At 41.4% G+C, this 25,981-nt stretch overlaps 1 protein-coding gene across 7 annotated transcripts in view; it reads left to right on the forward strand.

Moving 5' to 3' along the window:
- LOC140728834 (nipped-B-like protein) overlaps window positions 1-25,981 on the forward strand; it is a 499,555-nt gene that overhangs the window by 346,138 nt on the left and 127,436 nt on the right. For all 7 annotated transcript variants that reach the window (XM_073047823.1, XM_073047821.1, XM_073047826.1 and 4 more), the window contains 6 exons: window positions 342-440; window positions 1,138-1,284; window positions 4,799-4,933; window positions 10,641-10,739; window positions 18,991-19,044; window positions 24,204-24,312. In XM_073047823.1, coding sequence (XP_072903924.1) covers window positions 342-440; window positions 1,138-1,284; window positions 4,799-4,933; window positions 10,641-10,739; window positions 18,991-19,044; window positions 24,204-24,312 — 643 coding nt within the window. The remainder of the gene's footprint in view (window positions 1-341; window positions 441-1,137; window positions 1,285-4,798; window positions 4,934-10,640; window positions 10,740-18,990; window positions 19,045-24,203; window positions 24,313-25,981) is intronic.

Here is a 25,981-nt window from a genome sequence, read left to right on the forward strand (position 1 = left end):
ATCCTTTGACAGCATTTTCGCCTGTCCTGCAAGACCCCACTCACTGGTTAATACTGAAACAAATTATTCAGAACTTAATGCATTACTCTATATACAGCCTATCTAGAGCTTTATAAACCTGCAACATAACTTACTTTCTCTTGAACTCATTGCCTCAGCTGATAATGGCAAAAATGCCATACACCTTCATTTCCTCCCTATCAACCTATCCTACCAAGTTCAGGGAGCTAAAATCTCTCTGTATATCAACACCATTAAGGGGCCTGCCATTAACAGTGTATCCAATAAGCTACTGAAATTTTCTTGTACTGTGTAATGGATGTGATCTTTTTCATTTCTAGATTCTACGTGTTCTAGGAGAAAGTGCGATTGCTGTACGAACAAAGGCCATGAAATGTCTATCTGAGGTTGTTGCTGTGGATCCTAGCATACTTGCAAGGGTAATGATTTTTATTTCTTTATGATATTTTTCATTTCCCTCTGTAGAAATGTGTTTCCCCATCACCTTCAGGGTCTAGTTTTCAGACTATTATTTCATTGATACATTTTCAAAGACAGTCTATCATTGTGCGATCTTGGAATTTGTAAAGCTTGACTTGAGAGATGATCTCTGAGGGCTTCCAATGTCGGAGAATTCCATGCATCAAATGGAAATGAATGCTGAGTCTGTTTCTCTTGCCATGTACTCTCTCACACCCATCCATGTTAACTCCATGTCCCAACTCTTACCCCATAGCCTTCTACTCCTGGGCAGTTCAAGTGCCCATCTAAACAGCTCTTAAATGATGTGTAAGTAAATACTGCTCCCACCACTCTCTCCAGATACTTTGCATTCTTGCAGTTTAAAAAGGTCTGTGTCCTAACCTCATTAGTGTTCTCAAAATGCATCACCTCTCTTTTATCCAGATTAAATTTCATCTGGCATTTCTCAGCCCATGTCACCAACATATATCAATATCCTGTGGCATAGGACCACTCTCCATCCGTAAACAACCTCACCAACTTGAGTGTGTTTTGTGAACTTGCTCATCACGCCACATACAAATCATTCACATGTTTTTAAAACAATTATGTTACATTGTTTATTCTTGGCACTTTGCTGCTGAATCTTATGGCTGTTGTCTGTTTTATTTACAGTTGGACATGCAGCGTGGTGTTCATGGGCGCCTGATGGACAACTCCACGAGTGTGCGTGAGGCAGCTGTGGAATTACTGGGTCGCTTTGTACTGAGTCGTCCTCAGCTTACAGAGCAGTATTATGACATGTTGATTGAGAGGATATTGGTACGTCCATTTCTTGACTGGTACAGAAGGCCCAGTCTCACCCAGTAACATAGGCTATCAATGTCATGAGTTGGGGAGGACAGCTGAATAGACCAAGTGCACTTGACTTGTGTGAAATTCAAGTGTTAGACCAGTGTTAGACATCCAAGTCCTCAGAAGATTATTCAGCACCTTTTGGTCATTGTTCAAGGGATAACGTTTTGTTTGATTATTGCTTCACTGATGTGGCTAGTGTATTCCCAACACTTGCAAAATATTTAAACTTCTGCAACTGAAGAATCCATTCAGAATGTGACAGTGTATGAAATTGTGAGAACAGATGACATTTTCAAGCATAATGTGAATTCAGAATTATAGAAATTTGAGCAGAGTGGAAGATCATTCAGTCTACTATGGCATGCTGACCAAAAATTGATTTAAAGATAATACTATTCAGTTAGAAGCTTCATCTTTTATTTAATCATGATATGTGAGCTTTGCTGACAGTACTTTTGTTTGAGAGTGAGACTAGGTAAATCAGAGGCACCATGGAATGTGTGTTTATGCATCCAAGAGGCTGTGAGCTGTAGAAGTGCACTGTTTCTGCTTTCCATACTTGTGAAACAAAGCTGCTTTTTGTATAGCAATGTCGAAGTGTACAATGTCAACCTGTGTCTAGGTTTCCCCAGTTGTTGTTCACAGTCAGACTTCATATAACTTTCCAACTTTCATATAACTTTCCAGCACACAACCTCAGTCCATCATCTTTGTTTGAATCTTTGAATGAGCGCTGCCTTTGGTTCCAGTAAGTCCATCGATTGGGGGCTGCACATAGGAGCAGAATTAGGCCACTCAGTCCATTGAGTATGCTCCACCATTCCATCTGATTTATTATCCCTCTCAAACCCATTCTCTTGCCTTTTTCCCGTAACCTTTGACACCGTCTGACTAACTAAGAACCTATATTTATGATATTTACGCTGTGTTTCTCAAATTAATGGACAGATCTTCTAGCTCAGGCCTTTTACTGTGTCTTGGCTTAATGTTAAGAGCAATGTCAAAAGTGAAAAATATATAGGCACTGGACCAGAACTGAAATATTAACCCAGGTCTTCGCTCACCTTCTTTGGGGATTAGAGAACTGTAGAATGATAATCATGGAATAGTTACATTGTTGAAAAGGCTCATTTAACCAGTCCAGCTGATTACTTTCGGATACTTGTCCATCTTCACTTTGCAATTAAATCTGCCTTGTATATTAAAACTGAAAATCAAAGAAAAATTGATGTGCTGGAAATCTGAAATAATAGCAGAAGATGCTGGTAAAACTCAGAAGGCCAGGCAGCACCTGTGGAAAGAGAAACAAGTTAACTCTCTTTTTCAACTGATGCTGTCTGATTTACTGAATGTGTCCGGCATTTCCTATGTTTGTGCTTCAATTTTTACCTCAGAACTGCATTCCAGACATAACCATTTGCCATATTTGAATAAAATCTCTCATCAAATCACTTTTTGTTCTTTTGCCAGCCACCTTAACTCTGTCTCCTGTTAGTCACAAAGAGATGCAGCACGGAAACAGGCACTTTGGTCCTCCAAGTACGTACTGACCATCAATCACCCATTTATCAGAATTAGAATCTGATTTATTATCACTGACATATGAAGTGAAATTTGTTGTTTTACAGTCGCAGTACAGGGCAAAGACATAAAAATCATAAATTTTAAACATCAAAGATGTAAAATAATCATTTTTTTATTCTCCCATCAATTTTTTTCTGTCCCCCCCCCCCCCGCCCACTGCCACACCACATGAAAACCCAGCCCCAAAATTTCACTACTCAGCCACTTACTAGGAGCAACTTAGCATGGCCAACTAAACTACCAGTGCGCACCTTGGAATGTGGGAAGAAATTAGGGCACCATGGGTGTGTGAAATGGCAACTATTTTTCTTTCCACATTTGCTTCTTGACCTGCTAAGTGTTTCCAGCATTTTCTGTTTTTCGTTTCAGATTTCTGCAGTTTCTTTGACTCCATTATGATATAGTTATCCCTGTAAATAGTCAACATGACACTTACATTAAAAATGTGCCATAAATTCAGCCTCGTAAGTAATGCCTACATCCAGGGGCAAATAATTTTCTGAAATCTTTGCCCTTTGCATCATTAATCCATGGTATCATTTAAACAAAATCCTTTAAAATCTTTTACAAACCTCCACTAAATTTTCCTTTTAACTATCTCTGCTCTGAAGAATACAATTTATAATTCTTCTGTTTCTTTTATAATTAAAGTTACAGGGTTATGGTGATTGATAAAAGAACTAATGGAGAAATTATATTTTGTTTTACACAAGAGGTTATTGCAGTGTCTAGATAGTATGCTGTGATTAAGGCAGAAGGGATTCAAGGCATACTAGATGCAAAATTGACTTAAAGATTGGAAGCAAAGTGTGGTACTGGAAGGGTACTACACTGACTGAAAATCTATAACAGGTATAGTACTGCATTGATTGGTGCCAGAACTTTTATTTGTAAAATGTAATACTTGGATGAGAATGTGGCTGTGCTGATGTTTGCTGACAACGTAAAAATTGATGAAGATGGCATGAAAGGTTGTCTTAAGATTACAGAAGAAATAGATCAGCGGAAAAGTTAGGCAGAGGGGTGACAGATCAAATTTAATGCAGACAGTTGTGAGATAATGCTCTTTGGGAAGTCAAATTTTAGTGAAACATATAGCACTCTCCTTAGAAGATTGATGTACAGAGGTACCTTGAGTGGAACTTTATAGCTTGCTGAAAGCGAGAACATGAGTGCATAGAGTAGTGAGGATCCTCATGGGTCAAGGCATGGAATGAAGGGATATTGACCATGTGTAGAATAATGGAATTAGTTTAAATTGGCATAATAGTACAAACATCATGGATCAAAAGGCTTTTTCCTGTGCTGTACTGTCCTATGTTCTGTGAGTATTGTGTATATTTCCAGTCACCATCACACAAGAAGGATGTGATGGTAATAGAGTGAGAGGAGATTCACCAGATGCTGCCTGGACTGCAGGGCATTGTTTTAAGGAGAGATAGGATAGGCTGTGTATGTTCTCATTGGAATGTTGAAGACTGAGGGATAAACTTATGAGGACCATAGGTTGGATAGATATAAGGAATGAGGCCCTAGGTTTATGTTCTCGTTGGAATGTTGATGGTTGAGCGATGAACTTAAAAAGGCCAGAGGGATGATGGTTAGTTGCTTTCCCAGGTAGGTAAGTCCATAAATAGAGGCCTTAGGTTTAAGATGAGAGAAATTCCATTGTAAATCTGTCAGAGAGTCACCACAGACAAGATGGGCCATATTCTGTGTTACACTTCTGTACTTGTTTTGGGTTTGTTTGTTTCAGAATGAAAGAGAGCTATGCCAGAATCCCTATGTTTATTAAAAGAAGTGATTTTAACGAGATCCATTACTTGAAATCTACACTGCTCTTGCCTTGCATTCTGAGAGCTCTCTTCTTCCTTTAACAAGTAATCTCTTGCAGGACACTGGTATCAGTGTGAGGAAGAGAGTGATCAAGATTCTGCGTGACATCTGTATTGAACAGCCAACCTTCTCCAAAGTGACTGAGATGTGCGTGAGAATGATTCGCAGAGTCAATGATGAAGAGGGCATTAAGGTAAAATTGCACAGCTCATCTGTGGAAAATGCTACCATGCTTTCTAAAGAAGGAACTTAAATTAGTATAAACATTTAAAAAGCTGCATTCTACAGAAGAATCTTGTAATTGACCTCAGACTAACCTAGGCTGAGGTTGGTGTGGTGGCTGTTTATTGACAGTGTGGTTGTTGTGTGCAGAGTTTGCAAGAAATGGAGAAGCATTGAGAGTTTGACTTCAGTGCAGGAAAGTAAGTAACTGAGTGTTTATGGTTAATGTGAGACAGGAATTTTGCTGATTTTGGGAGCAGAGGGCACTGTCAGATTGATGGTGAGAGTGTGGAGAATTAAGGGGTTGGAGTGTGCAAAGTTGGTGTTGGTATACAGAGTTGCAGGATGTCAAGAATTTGGAGCAATTTCAGGAGGTGCGGAAACAGAGTTTGAGACCAGTGCAGTTGGTGGGGGGGGGGGGGGTGGAATGTGAAAAGTCTTGGGTTAATGAACTGGTTTAAGAATATGGAGAGTATGGAGTTAGCGGATAGGACAAAGAATGTGGAATTAATTTGGTGATGGCATTTGTGAATAGTTGTGGGGTATGGAGTGTTTGGGGTTCTGTAACCAAGTGATGTTGGGCATTATTTTCTAATACAGTGAGCCAGACAGGACCAAGATGGTAAGTTATTTCCTTCCCTGAAGGAATTTTGTGAACTTTTTATTTTAATAATATACAATCATCTTGGTTAATTTCAAATTTACAGTGGTGGGGTTTGAATCTAAGACCTCTGGTTTGCTGATTCCTCAGCTTGGGGATCTGGAATACTTCAACAGTGAGTGAAAATGTTAATAATGATATAGACAGTTCCCTTCACTATTATGACTTGTATGTTGCTGCTAGTTGCTAAACATGCCATGGAAGTGAAATAGATTTGCATATGGTAGAAACATAGAAAACTTACAGCTCAATACAGGCCCTTCGACCCACAAAGCTGTGCCTAACCTGTCCTTACCTGAGAAATAACCTAGGGTTACCCATAGCCCTCTGTTTTTCTGAGCTCCATATTCCTGTCCAGGAGTCTTTTAAAAGACCCTATCGTATGTGCCTCCACCACCGTCGCCAGCATCCCATTCCACACACTCACCACATTCTGCGTAAAAGAACTTACCCCTGATATCTCCTCTGTACCTACTTCCGAGCACCTTAAAACTGTGTCCTCTCATGCTAGCCATTTCAGCCCTGAGAAAAAGCCTCTGACTATCCACACAATCAATGCCTCTCATTATCTTATACACCTCTATCGGGACACCTCTCATCCTCCGTCGCTCCAAGGAAAAAAGGCCAAGTGCACTCAGCCTATTCTCATAAGACATGTTCCCCAATCCAGGCAACATCCTTGTAAATCTCCTCTTTACCCTTTCTATGATTTCCACATCCTTCCTTTAGTGAGGCAACCAGAACTGAGCACAGTACTCCAAATGGAGTCTGACCAGGGTCATATATAGTTGCAACATTACCTCTCAGCTCCTAAACTCAATCCCATAATTCATGAAGGCCAATGCACCATATGCATTCTTAACCACAGAGTCGACCTGTGTAGCAGCCTTGAGTGTCCTATGGACTTGGACCCCAAGATCCTTCCGGTCCTCCATACTGCCAAGAGTCTTACCATTAATACTATATTCTGTCATCATATTTGACCTATCAAAATGAACCAACTCACACTTATCTGGGTTGAACTCTATCTGCTACTTCTCAATCCATTTTTGCATCCTATCAATGTCCCGCTGTAACCTCTGACAGTCCTCCACACTATCCACAACACCTCCAACCTTTGTGTCATCAGCAAATTTACTAACCCATCCCTTCACTTCTTCATCCAGGTCATTTATAAAAATCACAAAGAGTAGGGATCCCAGAACAGATCCATGAGGCACACCACTGGTGACCAACCTCCATGCAGAATATGACCCGTCTACAACCACTCTTTGCCTTCTGTGGGCAAGCCTGTTCTGGATCCACAAAGCAATGTCCCCTTTAATCCCATGCCTCCTTACTTTCTCAATAAGCCTTGCTGAAATCTATGTACACCACATCTACTGGTCTACCGTCATCAATGTGTTTAGTCATATCCTCAAAAAATTCAATCAGGCTCGTAAGGCATGACCTGCCTTTCACAAAGCCATGCTGACTATTCCTTATCATATTATGCCTCTCCAAATGTTCATAAATCCTGCCTCTCAGGATCTTCTCCATCAACTTACCAACCACTGAAGTAAGACTCACTGGTCTAAAATTTCCTGGGCTATCTTTACTCCCTTTCTTGAATAATGGCACTTATCCAATGCTACATGCTCAAGCTTTTCAGTCCACTGTAAGTCATCCCTACTATCACCAAGATCCTTTTCCGTTGTGAATACTGAAGCAAAATACTGATTAAGTACCTCTGCTATCTCCTCCAGTTTAATTCACACTTTTCCACTGTCACATTTGATTGGTCCTATCCTCTCATGTCTTATCCTCTTGCTCTTAAGATACTTGTAGAATGCCTTGGGGTTTTCCTTAATCCTGTCTGCCAAGGCCTTCTCATGGACCCCTCTGGCTTTCCTAATTTCTTTCTTGAGCTTCTTCCTGCTAGTCTTATAATCTTATAGCTCACTATCATTACCTAACTTTCTGAACCTTTCGTAAGCTCTTTTCTTCTTGACTAGATTTACAACAGCCTTGGTATACCATGGTTCCTGTACCCTACCATCCTTTCCCTGTCTCATTTCTTCCGTACATTTCCCTGAGAACATCTGTTTCCAATTAATTTTAGACAATGCATGACTTAAGAAAGTGTGCAGTTGGAAAATTGTATACTGATAACAAAAAGGGGGTATTCACCTCATTGTGTTGTGCTGGCTCTTTGAAAAACCTATTGAAATCCATCTCATGACTCTATATTAAAATTGACTCCCAGGAAATGCATAAGGATTTTTTTATTACTAGCCCAGATTTCCTGTCTTTATATTCCTCGTGTTGCTGACTAGGCCAGAATTTATTGCACATCCATAATTTTTCCTTGAATGGGGTGATAGCTGTTTTCTTAAACATTTTGAGTCTATGTGAAGATATTCCCAGTTTTGATGGAACCTTGTGATGATGAAGAGATGATCATAAATTTCCATATCTGTCCAGTAAACCAGGAACTTGGTGCCTGGCTTGATCTTGAAATGTTCTTTTCCTCAGTGAGCTTAAAGTCTGTGCTGTCACACTGGAAGTAGTGGTGAATATCCTCATGGCTATCTGCCTTTGCTGTATAATGTCTCTCGAGATAAGGGAAATTGATGGGGTCTTGTAGGCCTGTATGCCAGAGCATCTTTTTACAGTGGGACCAGTTTGATAGAGGACCTTTCAGTCATAGACCACATCCATACTGACATTTTGTTCATTTACATTATCCCATTTGCCCATATTAAGTCCATAACCCTCTATGCTCAATGCATTGTGTATTTACGTAGCTGTCTAATTGTCTTCTAAAGATAGCAATTATACCTGATTCCACCACCTTTCTCACCCAGCCTTACTGGAAAAAGCCAGCTGCATTTACCCTATTTATAAACACTAAAAATATTACATACCACTATCAAATCTCCCACACTCCTGTGAATAAAATCTTAACCTATTCAACCTATCCCAATAACTTAGGTCCTTAAGTCCTGGCAACATCCTTGAAAATTTTCTCTGTACTTCAGCATTAGACAAGGTCCTGCATGGGAGTTTGATCAAGAAGGTTTAGTTATTTGGCATTGGATTTGACATTGGCTTCATGGAAGAAGCCAGAGATTGATAGTAGAGAGTTGCCTCTGAGTGGAGACCCGTTACTTGTGGTGTGCTGCAGGGATCAGTGTTGAGTCCATTGTTTGTCATCTATATCAATAATGTGGATGATAATGTTGTAAACTAGATCAATAAATTTCCAGATGACAGCAAAATTGGGGGCATTGTGGACAACGAGGAAGGCTATCTTAATGCAGCAGAATCTGGACCAGCTGGAAGAATGCCAGATGGAATTCATTGCAGACAAGTGTGTAGTGTTGCACTTTGGGAGGACAAACCAGGGTATGGCTTACACAGAGAATGGTAGGGTACTGAGGAGTGTGGTAGAACAGTGGGATCTAGAAATAAAGATCCATAACTCCTTGAAAGTAGCCTCTCAGGTAGATAGGGTAGTAAAAAGAGCTTTGGGTGCATTGACCTTCATTAATCAAAGTATTGAGTACAAAAGTTGGGATATTGTGCTGAAGTTTTATAAAACGTTGGTGAGGCCTATTTTGGAGTATTGTGTACATTATGTCACCCTTCTACAGGAAAAATGGCATTAAGGTTGAAAGAGTACAGAAAAAAATTACAAGGATGTTGCTAGGACTTAAGGACCTAAGTTATAGGGAAAGGTTAAATAGGTTAGGATTTTATTCACAGGAGTGTGGGAGATTTGATAGAGGTATGTAATAATATCAGTGGTATAGATAGGGTAAATGCAGCTGGCTTTTTTCACTGAGGTTGGGTGAGACTAGAACTAGAGGTCATGGGTTAACAGTGAAGAGAAACATGAGAGGTACCTTCTTCACAGAGGATGGTGTGAAGTGAGATGTGATGTGAAATGAGCTGCCAGTGCCATTGGTGAATGCAGGATTGATTTCAACTTTTAAGAGAAATTTGGATAACTACATGGATGGGAGGGGTATGGGGGCACAGGTCAATGGGACTAGGCAGAAGGGCCTGTTTCTGTTCTGCAGTGCTCTGACTATTAAGTACATTTTTGCACCAACTGCGCTATGTTTATCATCCTCTGCACCCTAAGAAATTAATGAGATTAATCTGACACCAGCAAGAGAAAATCTGCAGATGCTGGAAATCCAAGCAACACACATGAAATGCTGGAGGAACTCAGTCGGCCAATCAGCAGCCATGGAAAAGAATATGGTCGCCATTTTGGGCCAAGATCCTTTACCAGGACTGCAGAGAGAAAGATGATGAGTTGAGCTAGGGTGGGGGGAAGAAACACCAGGTGATAGGTGCAACTGGGGGGGTGGGGGGGTGTGCGGTGAAGTAAAAGACCTGGGAAGTTGATTGGTGAAAGAGATATAGGGCTGGAGAAAGGGAAATCTGATAGGAAAGGACAGAAGTCCTTAGGAGGAGGAGGGGCACCAGAGGGAGGTGATGGGCAGGTAAAGAGGTAGGAGAGAAAAGGAAAGGGAATGGTGAGGGGAGGGGGCATTACTGGAAGTTCGAGAAATTATGTTCATGCCATCAGGTTGGAGACTATCCAGAAGGAATATGTGTTGCTCCTCTGACCTGAGTGTGGACTCAGCAGAGGAGGCCATGGACTGACGTGTTGGAATGGGAATGGGAAGTAGAATCGAAATGACTGGCCACTGGGAGATCCTGCTTCTTTCGGCCGATGGATCATGGGTGCTCAACGAAGCGGTCTCCCAATCTGCGTTGGGTCTCACCTGATAAACAGGAGGCCACACTGGAAGCCCAGATACAGTAGATGACCCCAGCAGACTCACAGCTGAAGTGTTGCCTCCATCACTGCTATTAGGTTCCCCATTTCCAGTTTATCCAGTGGTGTGAATAAAAGGTAGTGAGAGACATAAGCTGTTCTAATTTTGTGCTTGCTGATAGCAGTGACCAGATGAACTTTATTAAGTGGATGGCAATATAACTTGAGTTTGTCCCTCTGCAGAAACTGGTCAATGAAACATTCCAGAAACTCTGGTTCACTCCAACACCTTCTCACGATGCTGAAGGAATGACTCGGAAAATCTTAAATGTCACAGATGTGGTAAGTAAAAGCCTGCTTTCTCTCCCTGTGTAATGTGCTTTGCATTATGGTAAAACATTTCTGGAAACAGTTACTGCAAATCTTGACAATAAGTACTTCTGTCTCAGTACTGTTGGTGGGGGGGGGGCGGGGGCAGCCTACCTGGGGGAAGCAACAGTGGCCGTGCCTCCGGCATAGAGTCCAGCCCTGTAGCTCAGAAAGGAAGAGGAAGGCAGCAGTAATTGGGGACTCGATAGTTAGGGGGTCAGATAGGCAATTCTGTGGACGCAGTCAGGAGACCTGGATGGTAGTTTGCCTCTCTGGTGCCAGGGTCCGGGATGTTTCTGATCGCGTCCAAGATATCCTGAAGTGGGAGGGTAAGGAGCCAGAGGTCGTGGTACATATAGATACCAATGACATAGGAAAAGGGAAGAGATCCTGAAAGGAATATATAGGGATTTGGAAACATAGAAAGGAAGGGAGTTGAGAAGAAGGACCGTAAAGGTAGTAATCTCGGGATTACTGCCTGTGCTATGCGACAGTGAGAGTAGGAATGGAATGAGGTGGAGGATAAATGCGTGGCTGAGGGATTGTAGCAAGGGGCAGGGATTCAGGTTTCTGGATCATTGGGACCTCTTTTGGGGCAGGTGTGACCTGTACAAAAAGGACAGGTTGCACTTGAATCCTAGGGGGACCAATATCCTGGTGGGGAAATTTGCGAAGGCTACTGGGGAGAATTTAAATTACAATGGTTGGGGGGGTGGAAATCAAATTTAAGAGACTAGGGGAGAGGAGGTTAGTTCACAAATAGAGAAAGCTAGTAGACAGTGTGTGAGGGAGGATAGGCAGGTGATAGAGAAGGGGAGCGCTCAGACCGAAGATGTAGGGGAGAAGGAAGAAAAAGATAGTAAAGTTGTTTGCACTGTTAGGGATAAACAGTAAGAGGTGAAGAATTTCTTAAATGCATCTATTTTAATGCTAGGAGCATTGTAAGAAAGGTGGATAAGCTTAGATCATGGATTGATACCTGGAAATATGATGTAGCTATTAGTGAAACATGGTTGCAGGAAAGGTGTGATTGGCAACTAAATATTCCTGGATTTCATTGCTTCAGGTGTGATAGAATCGGAGGGGCAAGAGGGGGAGATGTTGCATTGCTTGTCAGAGAAAATGTTACAGTGGTGCTTTGGCAGGATAGATTAGAGGTCTTGTCTAGAGAAACTATTTGGGTGGAATTGAGGAATGGGAAAGGTGGAGTAACACTTATAAGGGTGTATTATAGACAACCTAATGGGGAGCGAGAATTGGAGGAGCAAATTTGTAAGGAGATAGCAGATATTTGTGGTATGCACAAGTTTGTGATTATGGGAGATTTTAATTTTCCACACATAGCCTGGGACGCCCATTCTGTAAAAGGGCTGGATGGTTTGGAGGTTGTACAATGTGTACAGGATAGTTTTTTGCAGCAATACATAGAGGTACCAACTAGAGAAGGGGCAGTGTTAGATCTCCTGTTAGGGAATGAGATAGGTCAGGTGATGGAGGTATGTGTTGGGGAGCACTTCAGGTCCAGTGATCACAATGCCATTAGTTTCAATATAATTATGAAGAAGGATAGGTCTGGACCCAGGGTTGAGATTTTTGATTGGAGAAAGGCTAACTTTGAGGAGATGCAAAAGGATTTAGAAGGAGTGGGTTGGAACAATTTGTTTTATGGGAAGGATGTAATAGAGAAATGGAGGTCATTTAAAGATGAAATTTTGAGGGTACAGAATCTTTATGTTCCTGTTAGGTTGAAAGGAAAGGTTAAAAGTTTGAGAGAGCCATGGTTTTCAAGGGATATTGGAAACTTGGTTCGGAAAAAGAGAAATATCTGCACTAAATATAGGCAGCATGGAGTAAATGAGGTGCTCGAGAAATATAAAGAATGTAAAAAGAATCTTAAGAAAGAAATTAGAAAAGCTAAAAGAAGATGTGAGGTTGCTTTGGCAAGTAAGGTGAAAATAAATCCAAAGGATTTCTACAGTTATATTAATAGCAAAAGGATAGTGAGGGATAAAATTGGTCCCTTAGAGAATCAGAGTGGACAGCTAGGTGTGGAACCAAAAGAGATGGGGGAGATATTGAACAATTTTTTTTCTTCAGTATTCACTAAAGAGAAGGATATTGAATTGTGTAAGGTAAGGGAAACAAGTCAGGTAGTTATGGAAACTATGATGATTAAAGTGGAGGAAGTACTGGCGCTTTTAAAGAATATAAAAGTGGATAAGTCTCTGGGTCCTGACAGGATATTCCCTAGGACCTTGAGGGAAGTTAGTGTAGAAATAGCAGGGGCTCTGACAGAAATATTTCAAATGTCATTAGAAACGGGGATGGTGTCGGAGGATTGGTGTATTGCTCAAGTGGTTCCATTGATTAAAAAGGGTTCTAAGAGTAAACCTAGCAATTATCGGCCTTTAAGTTTGACGTCAGTGGTGGGTAAATTAATGGAAAGTATACTTAGAGATGGTATATATAATTAGCTGGATAGACAGGGTCTGATAAGGAACAGTTAACATGGATTTGTACGTAGAAGGTCATGTTTGACAAATCTTATTGAATTTTTTAAAGAGGTTATGAGGAAAGTTGATGAGGGTAAAGCAGTGGATATGAACTTCAATAAGGCCTTTGACAAGGTTCCTCACAGAAGGTTAGTTAGAAAGGTTCATTCGTTAGGTATTAATATTAATGAAATGAAATAATATTGAAGTAGAAAAATAGATTCAACAGTGGCTGGATGGGAGATGCCAGAGAGTAGTGGTGGATAACTGTTTGTCAGGTTGGAAGCCGGTGGCTAGTGGTGTGCCTCAGGGATCCAATGTTGTTTGTCATATACATTAATGATCTGGATGATGGGGTGGTAAATTGGATTAGTAAGTATGCAAATGACACTAAGATAGATAGCATTGTGGATAATGAAGTAGGTTTTCAAAGCTTGCAGAGAGATTTAGGCCAGTTAGAAGAGTGGGTTTAAAGATGGCAGATGGAGTTTAATGCTGATAAGTGTGAGATGCTACATTTTGGTAGGACTAATCAAAATAGGACATACATGGTAAATGGTAGGGCATTGAGGAATGCAGTATAACAGAGTGATCTAGGAATAATGATGCATAGTTCCCTGAAGGTGGAATCTCATGTGGATAGGGTGGTGAAGAAAGCTTTTGGTATGCTGGCCTTTATAAATCAGAGCAATGAGTATAGGAGTTGGATGTAATGTTAAAATTGTACAAGGCATTGGTGAGGCCAAATTTGGAGTATTGTGTACAGTTCTGGTAACTGAATTATAGGAAAGTTGTCAACAAAATAGAGTACAGAGGAGATTTACTGGAATGTCCCCTGGGTTTCAGCACCTAAGTTACAGAGAAAGGTTGAACAAGTTAGATCTTTATTCTTTGGAGCGTAGAAGGTTGGGGGGGACTTGATAGAGGTATTTAAAATTATGAGGAGGATAGATAGAGTTGACATGGATAGGTTTTTTCCATTGAGAGTAGGGGAGATTCAAACAAGAGAACATGAGTTGAGAGTTAGGAGGCAGAAGTTTAGGGGTAACACGAGGGGGAACTTTACTCAGTGAGTGGTAGCTGTGTGGAACGAGCTTCCAGTAGAAGTGGTGGAGGCAGGTTCGATATTGTTATTTAAAAACAAGATTGGATAGGTATGTGGACAGGAAAGGAATGGAGGGTTATGGGCTGAGTGCAGGTTGGTGGGACTAGGTGAAAGTAAGCATTTGGCACGGACTAGAAGGGCCGAGGTGGCCTGTTTCCGTGCTGTAATTGTTATATGGTTATAAATCAACAGAATGAATTGTCCTAGAGAAACAGGTTCTGAGCTGGTTGAGCATTCGTTACCTCCAACCTGTTCTGTAATTGAAATTAATAATGGACATGTAGTGGACAGTGAGGAAAGCTATCATAGTATGCAAAGTTATTTCAACCAGCTGTAAAAATGGGCTGAAAAATGGCAGATGGAATTTAATGCTGACATGTGTGAGGTGCTGCACTTGGTAAAGACAAATCACAGGTATGCATGTTTCAGGGCATGGTAGGGCATTGAGGTGTACAGTGGACAAAGAGACCTGGAATTGGTCCACAGTAGATGGCATCTCATTGACTCTTCATTCACCAGTGGAATATCTGGACAGCAAAGATGCATACATCAGGATGGTCTTTTATCAACTGCAGCTTAGCATTCAGTACCATCAACCCCTCAAAACTAATCAACAAGAACTTGGCCTCAGTACCTCCTTCTGCAGTGGATCCTCGAGTTCCTCACTTACAGACCCCAGTCAGTTCAGATTGGCAGCAGCATCTCTACAATCTCCATTAACACAGGTGCACCACAAGGTTGTGTGACTGAGCACAGCTCCAATGCCATATTCAAGTTTGCTGACACCACCACTGTCATGGGCCAAATCAAAGGTGGTGATAAAGCAGCATATAGGAGGGAGATTGAAAATCTGGCTCAGTGGTACCACAGCAACAACCTCTTACTCAACGTCAGCACGACCAAGGTGCTAATTATTGACTACAGGAAGAGGGAACCGGTGTTTCATGAGCCAAAACCCTTCAGAAGATCAGACATGGGGAGGGTCAGCAACTTTAAATTCCTTATTGTTATCATTTCAGAGGACCTGTAATGATTTCCAATTACGAAGGAAATACTACAGTACTGCTACTTTCTTGAGAATTTGCAAAGATTCAACATAGAACCATACCATAGAACATTACAGCACAGAAACAGACCTTTTGGCCCTTCGTGGCTGTGCTGAACCTTTTTTCTGCCTAGTCCCACTGACCTGCACCTGGACCTTATCCCTCCATACACCTCTTATCCATGTACCTGTCCAAGTTTTTCTTAAATGTTAAAAGTGAGCCCACATTTACCACTTCATCTGGCAGCTCATTCCACATTCCCACCACTCTCTGTGTGAAGAAGCTCCCCCAATGTTTCATTTAAACTTTCACCCTTAACCCATGTCCTCTGGTTTTTTTTCTCCCCTAGCTCCAGTGGAATAAGCCTGCTTGCATTCACTCTATCTATACCCATCATAATTTTATATACCTCTGTCAAATCTCCCCTCATTCTTCTACGCCTCAGGGAATAAAGTCCTAACCTATTCAACCTTTCTCCATAACTCAGTTTCTCAAGTCCTGGAAACATCCTTGTAAACCTTCTCTGCACTCTTTTAACCTTATTAATATCCTTCCTGTAATTTGGAGACCAAAACTGCACACAATACTCCAAATTCGGCCTCACTCATGCCTTGTAGAACCTCACCATAACATTCCAACTCTTATACTCAATAACACACACAAAATGCTTGGTGGAACACAGCAGGCATTTTGTGTGTGTTGTTTGAATTTCCAGCATCTGCAGATTTCCTCGTGTTTGCTCTTATACTCAATACTTTGATTTATAAAGGCCAATGTACCAAAAAGCTCTTATTTCACACCAAAAGTCAGTGACAAAATAGCATTGATTTTTGAGCAGAAATGCGCACAAGTGCAGACACCAACAGAATCAACAAACTCATTCGTAAGGCCAGTGATGTTGTGGGGGTGGAACTGGACTCTCTGACGGTGGTGTCTGAAAAGAGGATGCTGTCCAAGTTGCATGCCATCTTGGACAATGTCTCCCATCCACTCCATAATGTACTGGTTAGGCACAGGAGGACATTCAGCCGGAGACTCATTCCACTGAGATGCAACACTGAGCGTCATAGGAAGTCATTCCTACCTGTGGCCATCAAACTTTACAACTCCTTCCTCGGAGTATCAGACACTCTGAGCCAATAGGCTGGTCCTGGACTTATTTCCACTTGGCATGATTAACTTATTATTATTTAATTATTTATGGTTTTATATTGCTATATTTCTACACTATTCTTGGTTGGTGCGGCTGTAACGAAACCCAATTTCCCTCGGGATCGATAAAGTATGTCTGTCTGTCTGTTTAGAATCTTCATTCTAAGCACAATGTACCACACAAGCAGCCCTAGGGTACATTAACGCACAAATTTTTGAAAGTGGCAGGAATTGGGGTTTCCATGGAAATTCATGGAGCCTTTAGCTTTAGTGATAGAGATAATGAATAAAAGAAATGCTGGTTACCCTCCCACTGGAATATGGCATTCATTTCTGGAAAAGTGACAAAAGGGACGGGTGACACACTTCAGGAAGTCATAGAGAGAGCTTGAGGGATATTTGTAGGAATAAACCCAGAGTTGAAGTGAAGTGCAGGATTCACAAGACAAAGGAGTGAAAGTATACTATTCGGCCCATCGAGTCTGCTCCGCCACTCCACCATGAGCTAAACTATTCTCCCATCTAGTTCCAATTTCCAGCTTTTTCCCCATATCTCTTGATACCCCAACTAATTAGATACCTATCAATCTCCTTAAACACCCTCAATGATGGGGCCTCCACAGCTGTATATAGCAACGAATTCTATAAATCCACGACCCTCTGGCTAAAAAAATTTCTCCTCATCTCTGTTTTAAATGGGTACCCTCTGATTCTAAGACTGTGGCCCCTTGTTCTGGACTCACCCACCAAGGGAAGCAGCCTTTCCATATCTACTCTGTCCATCCCTTTCAACATCCAAAATGTTTCTGTGAGATCCCCTCTGATTCTTCTATACTCTAATGAATACAGTCCAAGAGCGCGACAAATGCTCCTCATATGTTAGCCCCTGCATTTTAGGAATCATCCTCATAAATCTTCTCTGAACTCTCTCTAACATCATTACACCCCTTCTATTCTGCCATTTCTTTACCCACTCTCCTAAACTGAACAAGTCTCTCTGCAACCTTTCTGTTTCTTCAACATTTCCTGCTCCTCCACCTATCTTGGTGTCATCCACAAACTTAGCCACAAAACCATAATCTAAATCATCGATATACAGTGTAAAAAGAAGCGGCCCCAACACCAACCCCTGCAGAACACCACTAGTAACCGGCAACCAACCAGAATAGGATCCCTTTATTCCCACCCTTTGCTTTCTGCCTATCAGCCAATGCTCTACCGATTCCAATATCTTTCCTGTAATTCCATGAGCTCTCACCTTATTAAGCAGCCTCTTATGCAGCACCTTATCGAAGGCCTTTTGAAAATCCAAATACACAACATCCATGGCCTCTCCGTTGTTAATCTTATTTGAGATTACCTCAAAAAAAGAATGTGGGATGTGGGATGGTTCACCTTGGAGTAGTGATATTCACAGATTTATGAGAGGGGTTTGAATCAGAATGGTGGTTAAGGAAACAAGCTTAAGGCATTTGGCAAAGAACCTAGAATTGAAAATGATGTATTATTGTCACAAGTACCAAGATGAAATGCTTTTCTTTAAGTGCCACATAGACAGGACATTCCATACATAAATTCATCAAGTTGGTAAAAAAAGGAAAGCAGTGCAGAATAGTGTTACAGTTGGAGAGAAAGTACAGCGCAGTCAGACAAATAAAATGCAGTAGCGACAGTGAGGTTGATTGGGAGGTTAAAAGTTCATCTCTTCTCATATAAGATTTCTGTTCAAAAGTCAGGTAACAGAAGAATGCAAGCTGTTCTTAAACCTGCTGATACATACTCTCAAACTCTTGTATCTTCTCCCCAACAGGAGAGAAGAGAGAATGACCAAGGTTCTTGATAGTGTTGACTGCTTTCCTGAAGCAGCAAGAAATGTGGAGAGAGTCAATTGAGGGGAGGCTTGCAATGATAGTTTTAGTCGATAGTCAAGAGTGAAGGTTAAATAAACCTCAGATAAGAATATGAAATTGTACAATTCTCTAGCAAAAGAAGGTAATGGATCTTATTAGATAATTCTGTCAAGAAGCAGTACAGGAATTATGGACTAACTGACCCTGTATATAACCCACACAAAATGCTGGTGGAACACAGCAGGCCAGGCAGCATCTATAAGGAGAAGCACTGTTGACGTTTCGGGCTGAGACCCTTCATCAGGACCCTGACGAAGATGAAGGGTCGCGGCCCGAAACGTCGACAGTGCTTCTCCTTATAGATGCTGCCTGGCCTGCTGTGTTCCACCAGCATTTTGTGTGTGTTGTTTGAATTTTCAGCATCTGCAGATTTCCTCGTGTTGGCCCTGTATATAACCTGGATAATAGACTGATTCCTACCTAAAATGTCAGTAGTTGGAGCTAAAGATTTTGTGTAGTTGCTGATGGCTTCTTCCTTTTGGTGCTTCTGTTCATGCTTATCTTTTGCTTATTTTGCAGGTTGCTGCTTGCAGGGATACTGGATATGATTGGTTTGAGCAGCTTCTTCAGAATGTAAGTACAATGTAGCCTCTGGTCACCTTTGCCTGAACATATAACTTCACCTCCTGAAGCAGTGCATTAAATGGATAGTTAAACACCTCATAACTTGCTAGGGCCTTAGCAGAGAATACTCCCTCACGAGGAGAATTTAAGTGGAAGAGTTTGTGAGAGCTTTCTCATGTGACAGAATAAAATTCACTGTAACTAAGGTGGGCTGGATGTGAATTGGAAGTTGTGTCAAGGAATTACTAACAATAATTAATATCTTGATAAAGTCATTTATAATCTTGAAAATCTATTAATTCTTTTTCTGCTTTAAAGCCACATACCCAGTAACAACAACTTCTAATTATCTCTCATTTAGGCAACTCTTGGGATTGAGGATGACTTCCTTCCTCTCTTGTCCTTTGGGTTTTGAGGTGGCTGATTAGGCTACTATGAGGCCCTCAAACTGCCACAGATGAGGGAGAGATACATGAGAGGACAGCGAGTTAGGTTGGGAGGTGGTGCCTACACTAATGTGTGCTTCTGAAACAGTGATTTACAATTCTCAGTGCCACTCCAGGTGCTGTTCCACCATTTCTGTTGAGGGATGTTATATTTCTTGAAGGAGGCAATCATTGTGACCTTCCCAACATAATATAAATAGGACCTCAAAGCAAGAATGTTAAGAACTTAGGAAACTGGGAGATCAGTAGTAGACCACTTGGCTCCTCATTCTTGCCACATGATTCAATATGACCATGGCTTTACCTCCTGTATCACTTCCCATTAGCCCTCAATTCCTTGTTCTTTCAAAAAGTGCCATTCCGATGCAGTCTTCTCAACTTCCGGGGGAGGGGGGGAGAGAATTTCAGAAATTCACTGCCGTGTGCAAAAGTAAGTACCTGAACACCTCAGTTTTAAATGACCACTCACTAATCTTTTAACTGTAAACCCCTTCATTCAAAATTCTCCAATTTATAGAAACATTTTTATTTTCATAATAAATACTTCTTTTCAGTGTTCACCAGAGAGAAGCAACTTGATGTGACCATAGCATGGAACAGGCTAATGTGCTACAACATTTCGAGGTTAGACTCGTTAGTTAGGGGGACAGACAGGAGGTTCTGTGGCCAAGAAAGGGAAGCCAGGGTGGTGTGTTGCCTCCCAGGTGCAGTGTCCAGGATGTCTCGGAGTGGCTGCAGAAGGTTCTCAAAAGAGAGGGTGAGCAGGCAGAGTAGTGATGCACAGTGGCACTAGTGACATAGGTAGAAAGGAGGAAGAGGTCCTAGGGAGCTGAAGAACGGGACCTCCAAGGTCGGATTACACCCAATTCCACATACTAGTCAAGTGCAGGAATAAGGTGATTGTACAGACGAGGAGGTGGTGCAAGGGGAAGGTTTTCGGGTTTCTCAATCATTGGGATCTCTTCTAGGGAAGCTATGACCTTTACAAAAAGGACAGTTTATACCTGAACCCGAGGACGATCAATATCCTTGCTGGAGCTGTTGGGGCATATTTAAGTTGGCGGGAGTATGAGAATTGGAGTGATAGGACTAAAATTGGGGCAGTTGGTATACAAGTTGCAGCAGTGTGTAGTGAGAGTGTGAGAATGGATAGGTAGATGACAAGGCAAAATTGTGTACAGTGGAATGAGGTGAAATGTAACATTGGGAAAAATCAAAATGGGTGATGAATACAGGATTGAAGTTGTTATATTTTAATGCAGTGTTACGTACCCTGTAATGGGTTAAAAGAACCAGCAGAAATGGAACACACCTGGAGTCTGGTTTTGCTATAAACTAAACAGTATTTATTTAGTACCTACCAATAATAGTAAACTTAAAACCAGATAAACCAAGGATTAACGGTGTTAGGCATATATAAGCATATTCTCAAACTCGTTCAAGCTTAGGTAGTAAATGATACAGTCTTACAGTGGTATAGGAATGAAGTCAGTTCAGTTTGTGATATTGAGGAGAGAGAGAGAGAGGTGATTTGTTTTCCAAGTAAGCTGATGCCATCGATTCTTCCCACATTGTCCTCCGAAGTTCTGTTAAGGTCATCGACTGTGACCACACAAAAGGGTACTGTCTTCATGTGGTAAAACTATCAACCCAGGCAAGGGTTAAACACACCGATAGCTTTCCACTGGTCACTCCCTTTACCACACTGCGAGCAAAACCCACCCTTTCGTGGGCACTCAAGGCTCATCCAGTGTCTGTTTCTTCTGTGTCTCCCGTGTGTCTGTCTGAAAAGCCAGCTGTCCATTATATAGCTCCGCTCTTCCGTAATCATGGCAACTCATGAGCTGTTCGGTGCTCTCGCTCTCTCTCTCTGAATCAGTGCACACACTCTGTCTTTTTAAAGGCAAGTCCATATTGAATAAACCTTAGGATCTCGTCACAGCACGTAATTTACGGAATAAGGTAGATGATTTTATAGCGCAGTTATAGATTGGCAGTTATGAAGTTGTAGGAATTACTGACTCATGGCTGAAAGAAATTCATAGTTGGGAGCTTAACATTCAAGAATACATGTATTAAAAGGACAGGCAAGTAGGCAGAGGGGATGGGATGTTTCCGTTGGTGAAAAAGAAATCAAATTCCTAGAAAGAAGTCTCTTAGGATGGGAAGATACAGAATCCTTGCAGGTAGAATTAAGAAATTACAAGGTAAAAGACCATCATGGGAGTTATATACAGGACCCTGATCAGTAGCCGGGATGTGGGATATAAATTTCAACTGGAAGTAGAAAAGGTGTGTGATATGGGCAATGTTATTGTAGTCATGGAGGATTTCAATACGCAGGTGGATTGGGAATATCAGGTTGGTGCTGGATCCCAAGAGGGAATTTGTAGAATTACTACAAAATACATTTTTAGTGCAGCGTGGGTTTGAGCCCACTTGGGGAACGGCAATTCAGGATTGGGTGCCGTGTAATGAACTGGATTTGATTAGGGAGCTTAGGGGAAAGGAAGGTTTGGGAGGCAGTGATCGTAATATGATAGAATTCACCCTACAGTTTGAGAGGGAGAAGATGAAGTCAGATGAATCACTTTTACAATGGAGTAAAGGGAATTACAGAGGCATGAGAGAGGAGCTGGCCAAAGTTGATTGGAAGGGGACACTAGCAGGGATGACGGCAGAACAGCAATGAGTAGACTTTCTGGCATTTGATAAGCTGCCACACATGAGGCTGCTTAACAAGATAAAATCCTGTGGCATTACAGGAAAGATACTGGCATGGATAGAGGAATGGCTGACAGGCAGGAGGCAGCAAGTGGGAATAAAAGGGGCCTTTTCTGGTTGGCTGCCAGTGACTAGTGGCACCTCAGGGGTCAGTATTGAGACCACTATTTTTCATATTATTTTTCAGTGATTTAGATAATGGAATCGATGATTTTATGGCAAAGTTTGCAGATGATATGAACATAGGTGGAGTGGTAGGTAGAGCTGAGGAAGCAATCCAATTGTAGCAGGACTTAGACAAATTGGAAAAACGGGCAGAAAAATAGCAGATGGAATGCAATGTTGGGAAATGTATGATAATGCATTTTGGTGAAAGGAGCAATAAATAACAAAGAACAATACAGCACAGTACAGGCCATTCGGCCCACAATGTTGTGCCAACCCTTAAACCCTGCCCCTCCCCCATATAACCCCCCACCTTAAATTCCTCCATATACCTGTCTAGTAGTCTCTTAAACTTCACTAGTGTATCTGCTTCCACCATTGACTCAGGCAGTGCATTCCACGCACCAACCACTCTCTGAGTAAAAAACCTTCCTCTAATAGCCCCCTTGAACTTTCCTCCCCTTACCTTAAAGCCACGTCCTCTTGTATTGAGCAGTGTTGCCTTGGGGAAGAGGCGCTGGCTGTCCACTCTACCTATTCCTCTTAATATCTTGTATAGTGCAGATTATTATCTAAATGGGGAGAAGGTTCAAGTATCAGAGGTGCAGAAGGTCTTAAGAGTCCTCGTGCAAGGCTTCCAGAAGGTTAATTCACAGGTTGAGTATGGTAAAGAAGGCAAATGAAATGTTGGCATTTATTTCAAGGGGAACAGAATATAAAAACAAGGAGACGATGCTGAGTCTTTATAAGACACTAGTCAGGCCACACTCAGAGTATTATCAGCAGGATTTATGAGCATTTGGAGAAGCATAGTCTGATTATGGATTATCAATATAAAGGCCAGGTTGTGCATAATGAACATATGAGTATAATTGAGTTTTTCCAAGGTGACAAACCAAATTGAAGGTAGAGTGGTGAATATAGCATACAGGGATTTTAGTAAGACACTTGACAAGGTACCCTATGGTAGGCCCATTCAGAAGGTTATGAGGCATGGATCCATAAAAACTTGGCTGTATATGTTCAAAATCAATTTGCCCATGAAATGCCTTTTATCAGATCTCCCCTTAGCCTCAACTGCTCCAGAGAAAACCCAAATTTGTCCAGCCTCTCCTTATAGCACATGCCTTCTAATGCAGGCAACATCCTGGTAAACCTCTTCTTCATCCTCTCCAAAGTCTCGACATCCTTCCTACAATGGGGTGACCAGAATTGAATGTAATACTCCAGATACAGCCTAACTAGATCTGCAACTGATCCTATATCCCATTGTATTCTTTGCCAGTCTTCTACCCTATGCACTACACCACCAATCTTCGTATTATCAGCAAACTTACTAACCCATCTACATTTTCATCCAAGTTATTTATATACATCACAAAGAGTACGTTGAAGAAGGCAAATAACCAGCTCCAATGTGCTTTTAGGTGATGTATTTAGAATTGTAGAGTACTACAGCACTGAAACAGGCCCTCCGGCCCACTTAGTCCACACCAATCTGTTAATCTACCTTTGTCTCATTAACCCGCACAATAACTTCCATACTCCTTCCGTCCATGTACTTACCCAAACTTCTCATAAATGTTAAAATTGAACCAGCATCCACCATTTCCGCTGACAGTTTATTCAGCACTCTCACCACCTTGAATGAGGAAGCTCTCCCAACAGGTTCCCTTTAAATATTTTACCTTTCACCCTTAACCTATGGCCTCTAGTTCTAGGAAAAACCTGCTTATGTTTACCTTATCTATACCCCAGTGTTTATGTGCATTGAATTTTGGGTGAGCTTTGGATAGTGAAATACACTAAACACATTTTGCTTCGTGCTTTCAGCTGTTGAAGACTGAGGAAGATGCCTCATACAAGCCTGTGAAGAAAGCCTGCATCCAGATAGTGGATAATCTAGTAGAACACATTCTGAAATATGAAGAGTCATTAGCAGGTAACTTTTGTGGGAGGGAAGGGTTAGATTGATCTTGGAGAAAGTTAAAGGGTTATCAGAACATCGTGGACTGAAGGGCCTGTATTGCTCAATGTTCTGTTGTAAATTTTAGAATATAGAATGGTACAGCACAGGAACAGGCCATTTGGTGCACAATGTCATGCCAAACCAGCTAAAAGGCAAATCAAAAACACTTAAGCGTTAATCACTCCTACCTACACAATCTCCATATCCCTCCATCTTCCTGTCATCCATGTGTCTATCCATTTGTCTGTTAAAAGCCCCCTAATGTATTCGGCTCTACCACTATACCAGGCTGTGCATTCCAGGCATTTATGAGAGTTAAAAAAAAACTTGTCCCTCACATCCCCCTTGAACCTACCACCTCTCACCTTCAATGCATGCCCTTTGATTTTAGACATTTCAACCGTGGGGAACAAATATTCCCTGTCTACTCTATCTATGCCTCTCATAATCTTATACAGGTTTCCCCCGCTATCCGAAGGTAGAGCATTCCCATGAAACCGTTTTTAAGCCGAAATGTCGTAAAGCCAAGAAGCAATTACCATTAATTTATATGGGAAAATTTTTTTTGAGTGTTCCCAGACCCAAAAAATAATCTATCAAATCATACCAAATAGCACATAAAACCTAAAATAACTCGAACATATTTTAAAAGCAGGAATGATATGATAAAGACACAGCTATATAAAGTACAAATATTGTATGTACGGTGTAGTTTCACTTATCAAAATCGGGAAGACAGTGAGCCAAAATCGATTTGGAGAAAAAAATCAGCACGTACACACATGCGCACACAACTGCCCGCACAAGGTTTCATGGTCATGGTAGTCTTTCTCGGGGTAAACGCACGTATAAACCAGGTGTCTTTTTTTCGTAAAAGCGAAAATCCTCCTTGGTTAGTGAAAACAGGTGCTAATGTAGGTCTTTCGTAACAGCGAGCTGTCGTAAAGCGAACGTTCAAAAAACGGGGGCCACCTGTAATCCTCCATCAGATCTTCCGTCAGCCTCTGGCACTCCAGAGAAAACAACCCTGGTTTATACAGCCTCTCATAAAAGTACATGCCTTTGAACCAGGCAGCATCCTAGTAAACCTCTTCTGCACTCTCACCAAACCCTCAGCATTCTCCCTATAGTGAGGCACCAGAACTGTATGCAGTACTCCAGATGTGACATAACCTCTTGACTTTTAAACTCAATGGCTCGACTAATGAAAATGAGCATTCCATTAACCTTCTTAACTATGTTATAGACCTGTGTAACCAATTTCAAGGAACTAGAAAGTTTGATCCCAAGATCTCTCTGCTCAGCAACACTGTTCAGGATCTTGCCCTTAACAGTGTACTGTCTCATTGCATTTGTCATACCAAGTTGCAGCACCTCACATTTATCTGGGTTAAACTCCATCTGCCATTTCTCTGTCCATGTCTGCAACTGATCTATATTGTGCTGTATTTTTTGCCAATCTTCTACATTATCCACAACTCCCAGTCTTGATATCATCTGCAAACTTTTTAACCCACCCATCCACATTTTCATTTAGGTTATTTATATACAGAAAAAGAAGTTTGTGAACCCTTTGCAATTACCTGGCTTTCTGCATTAATTATTCATAAAATGTGGTCTGATATTCATCTAAGTCACAATA

Source organism: Hemitrygon akajei, chromosome 6 (genome assembly GCF_048418815.1).
Source record: "Hemitrygon akajei chromosome 6, sHemAka1.3, whole genome shotgun sequence".
Lineage (NCBI taxonomy): Eukaryota > Metazoa > Chordata > Chondrichthyes > Myliobatiformes > Dasyatidae > Hemitrygon > Hemitrygon akajei.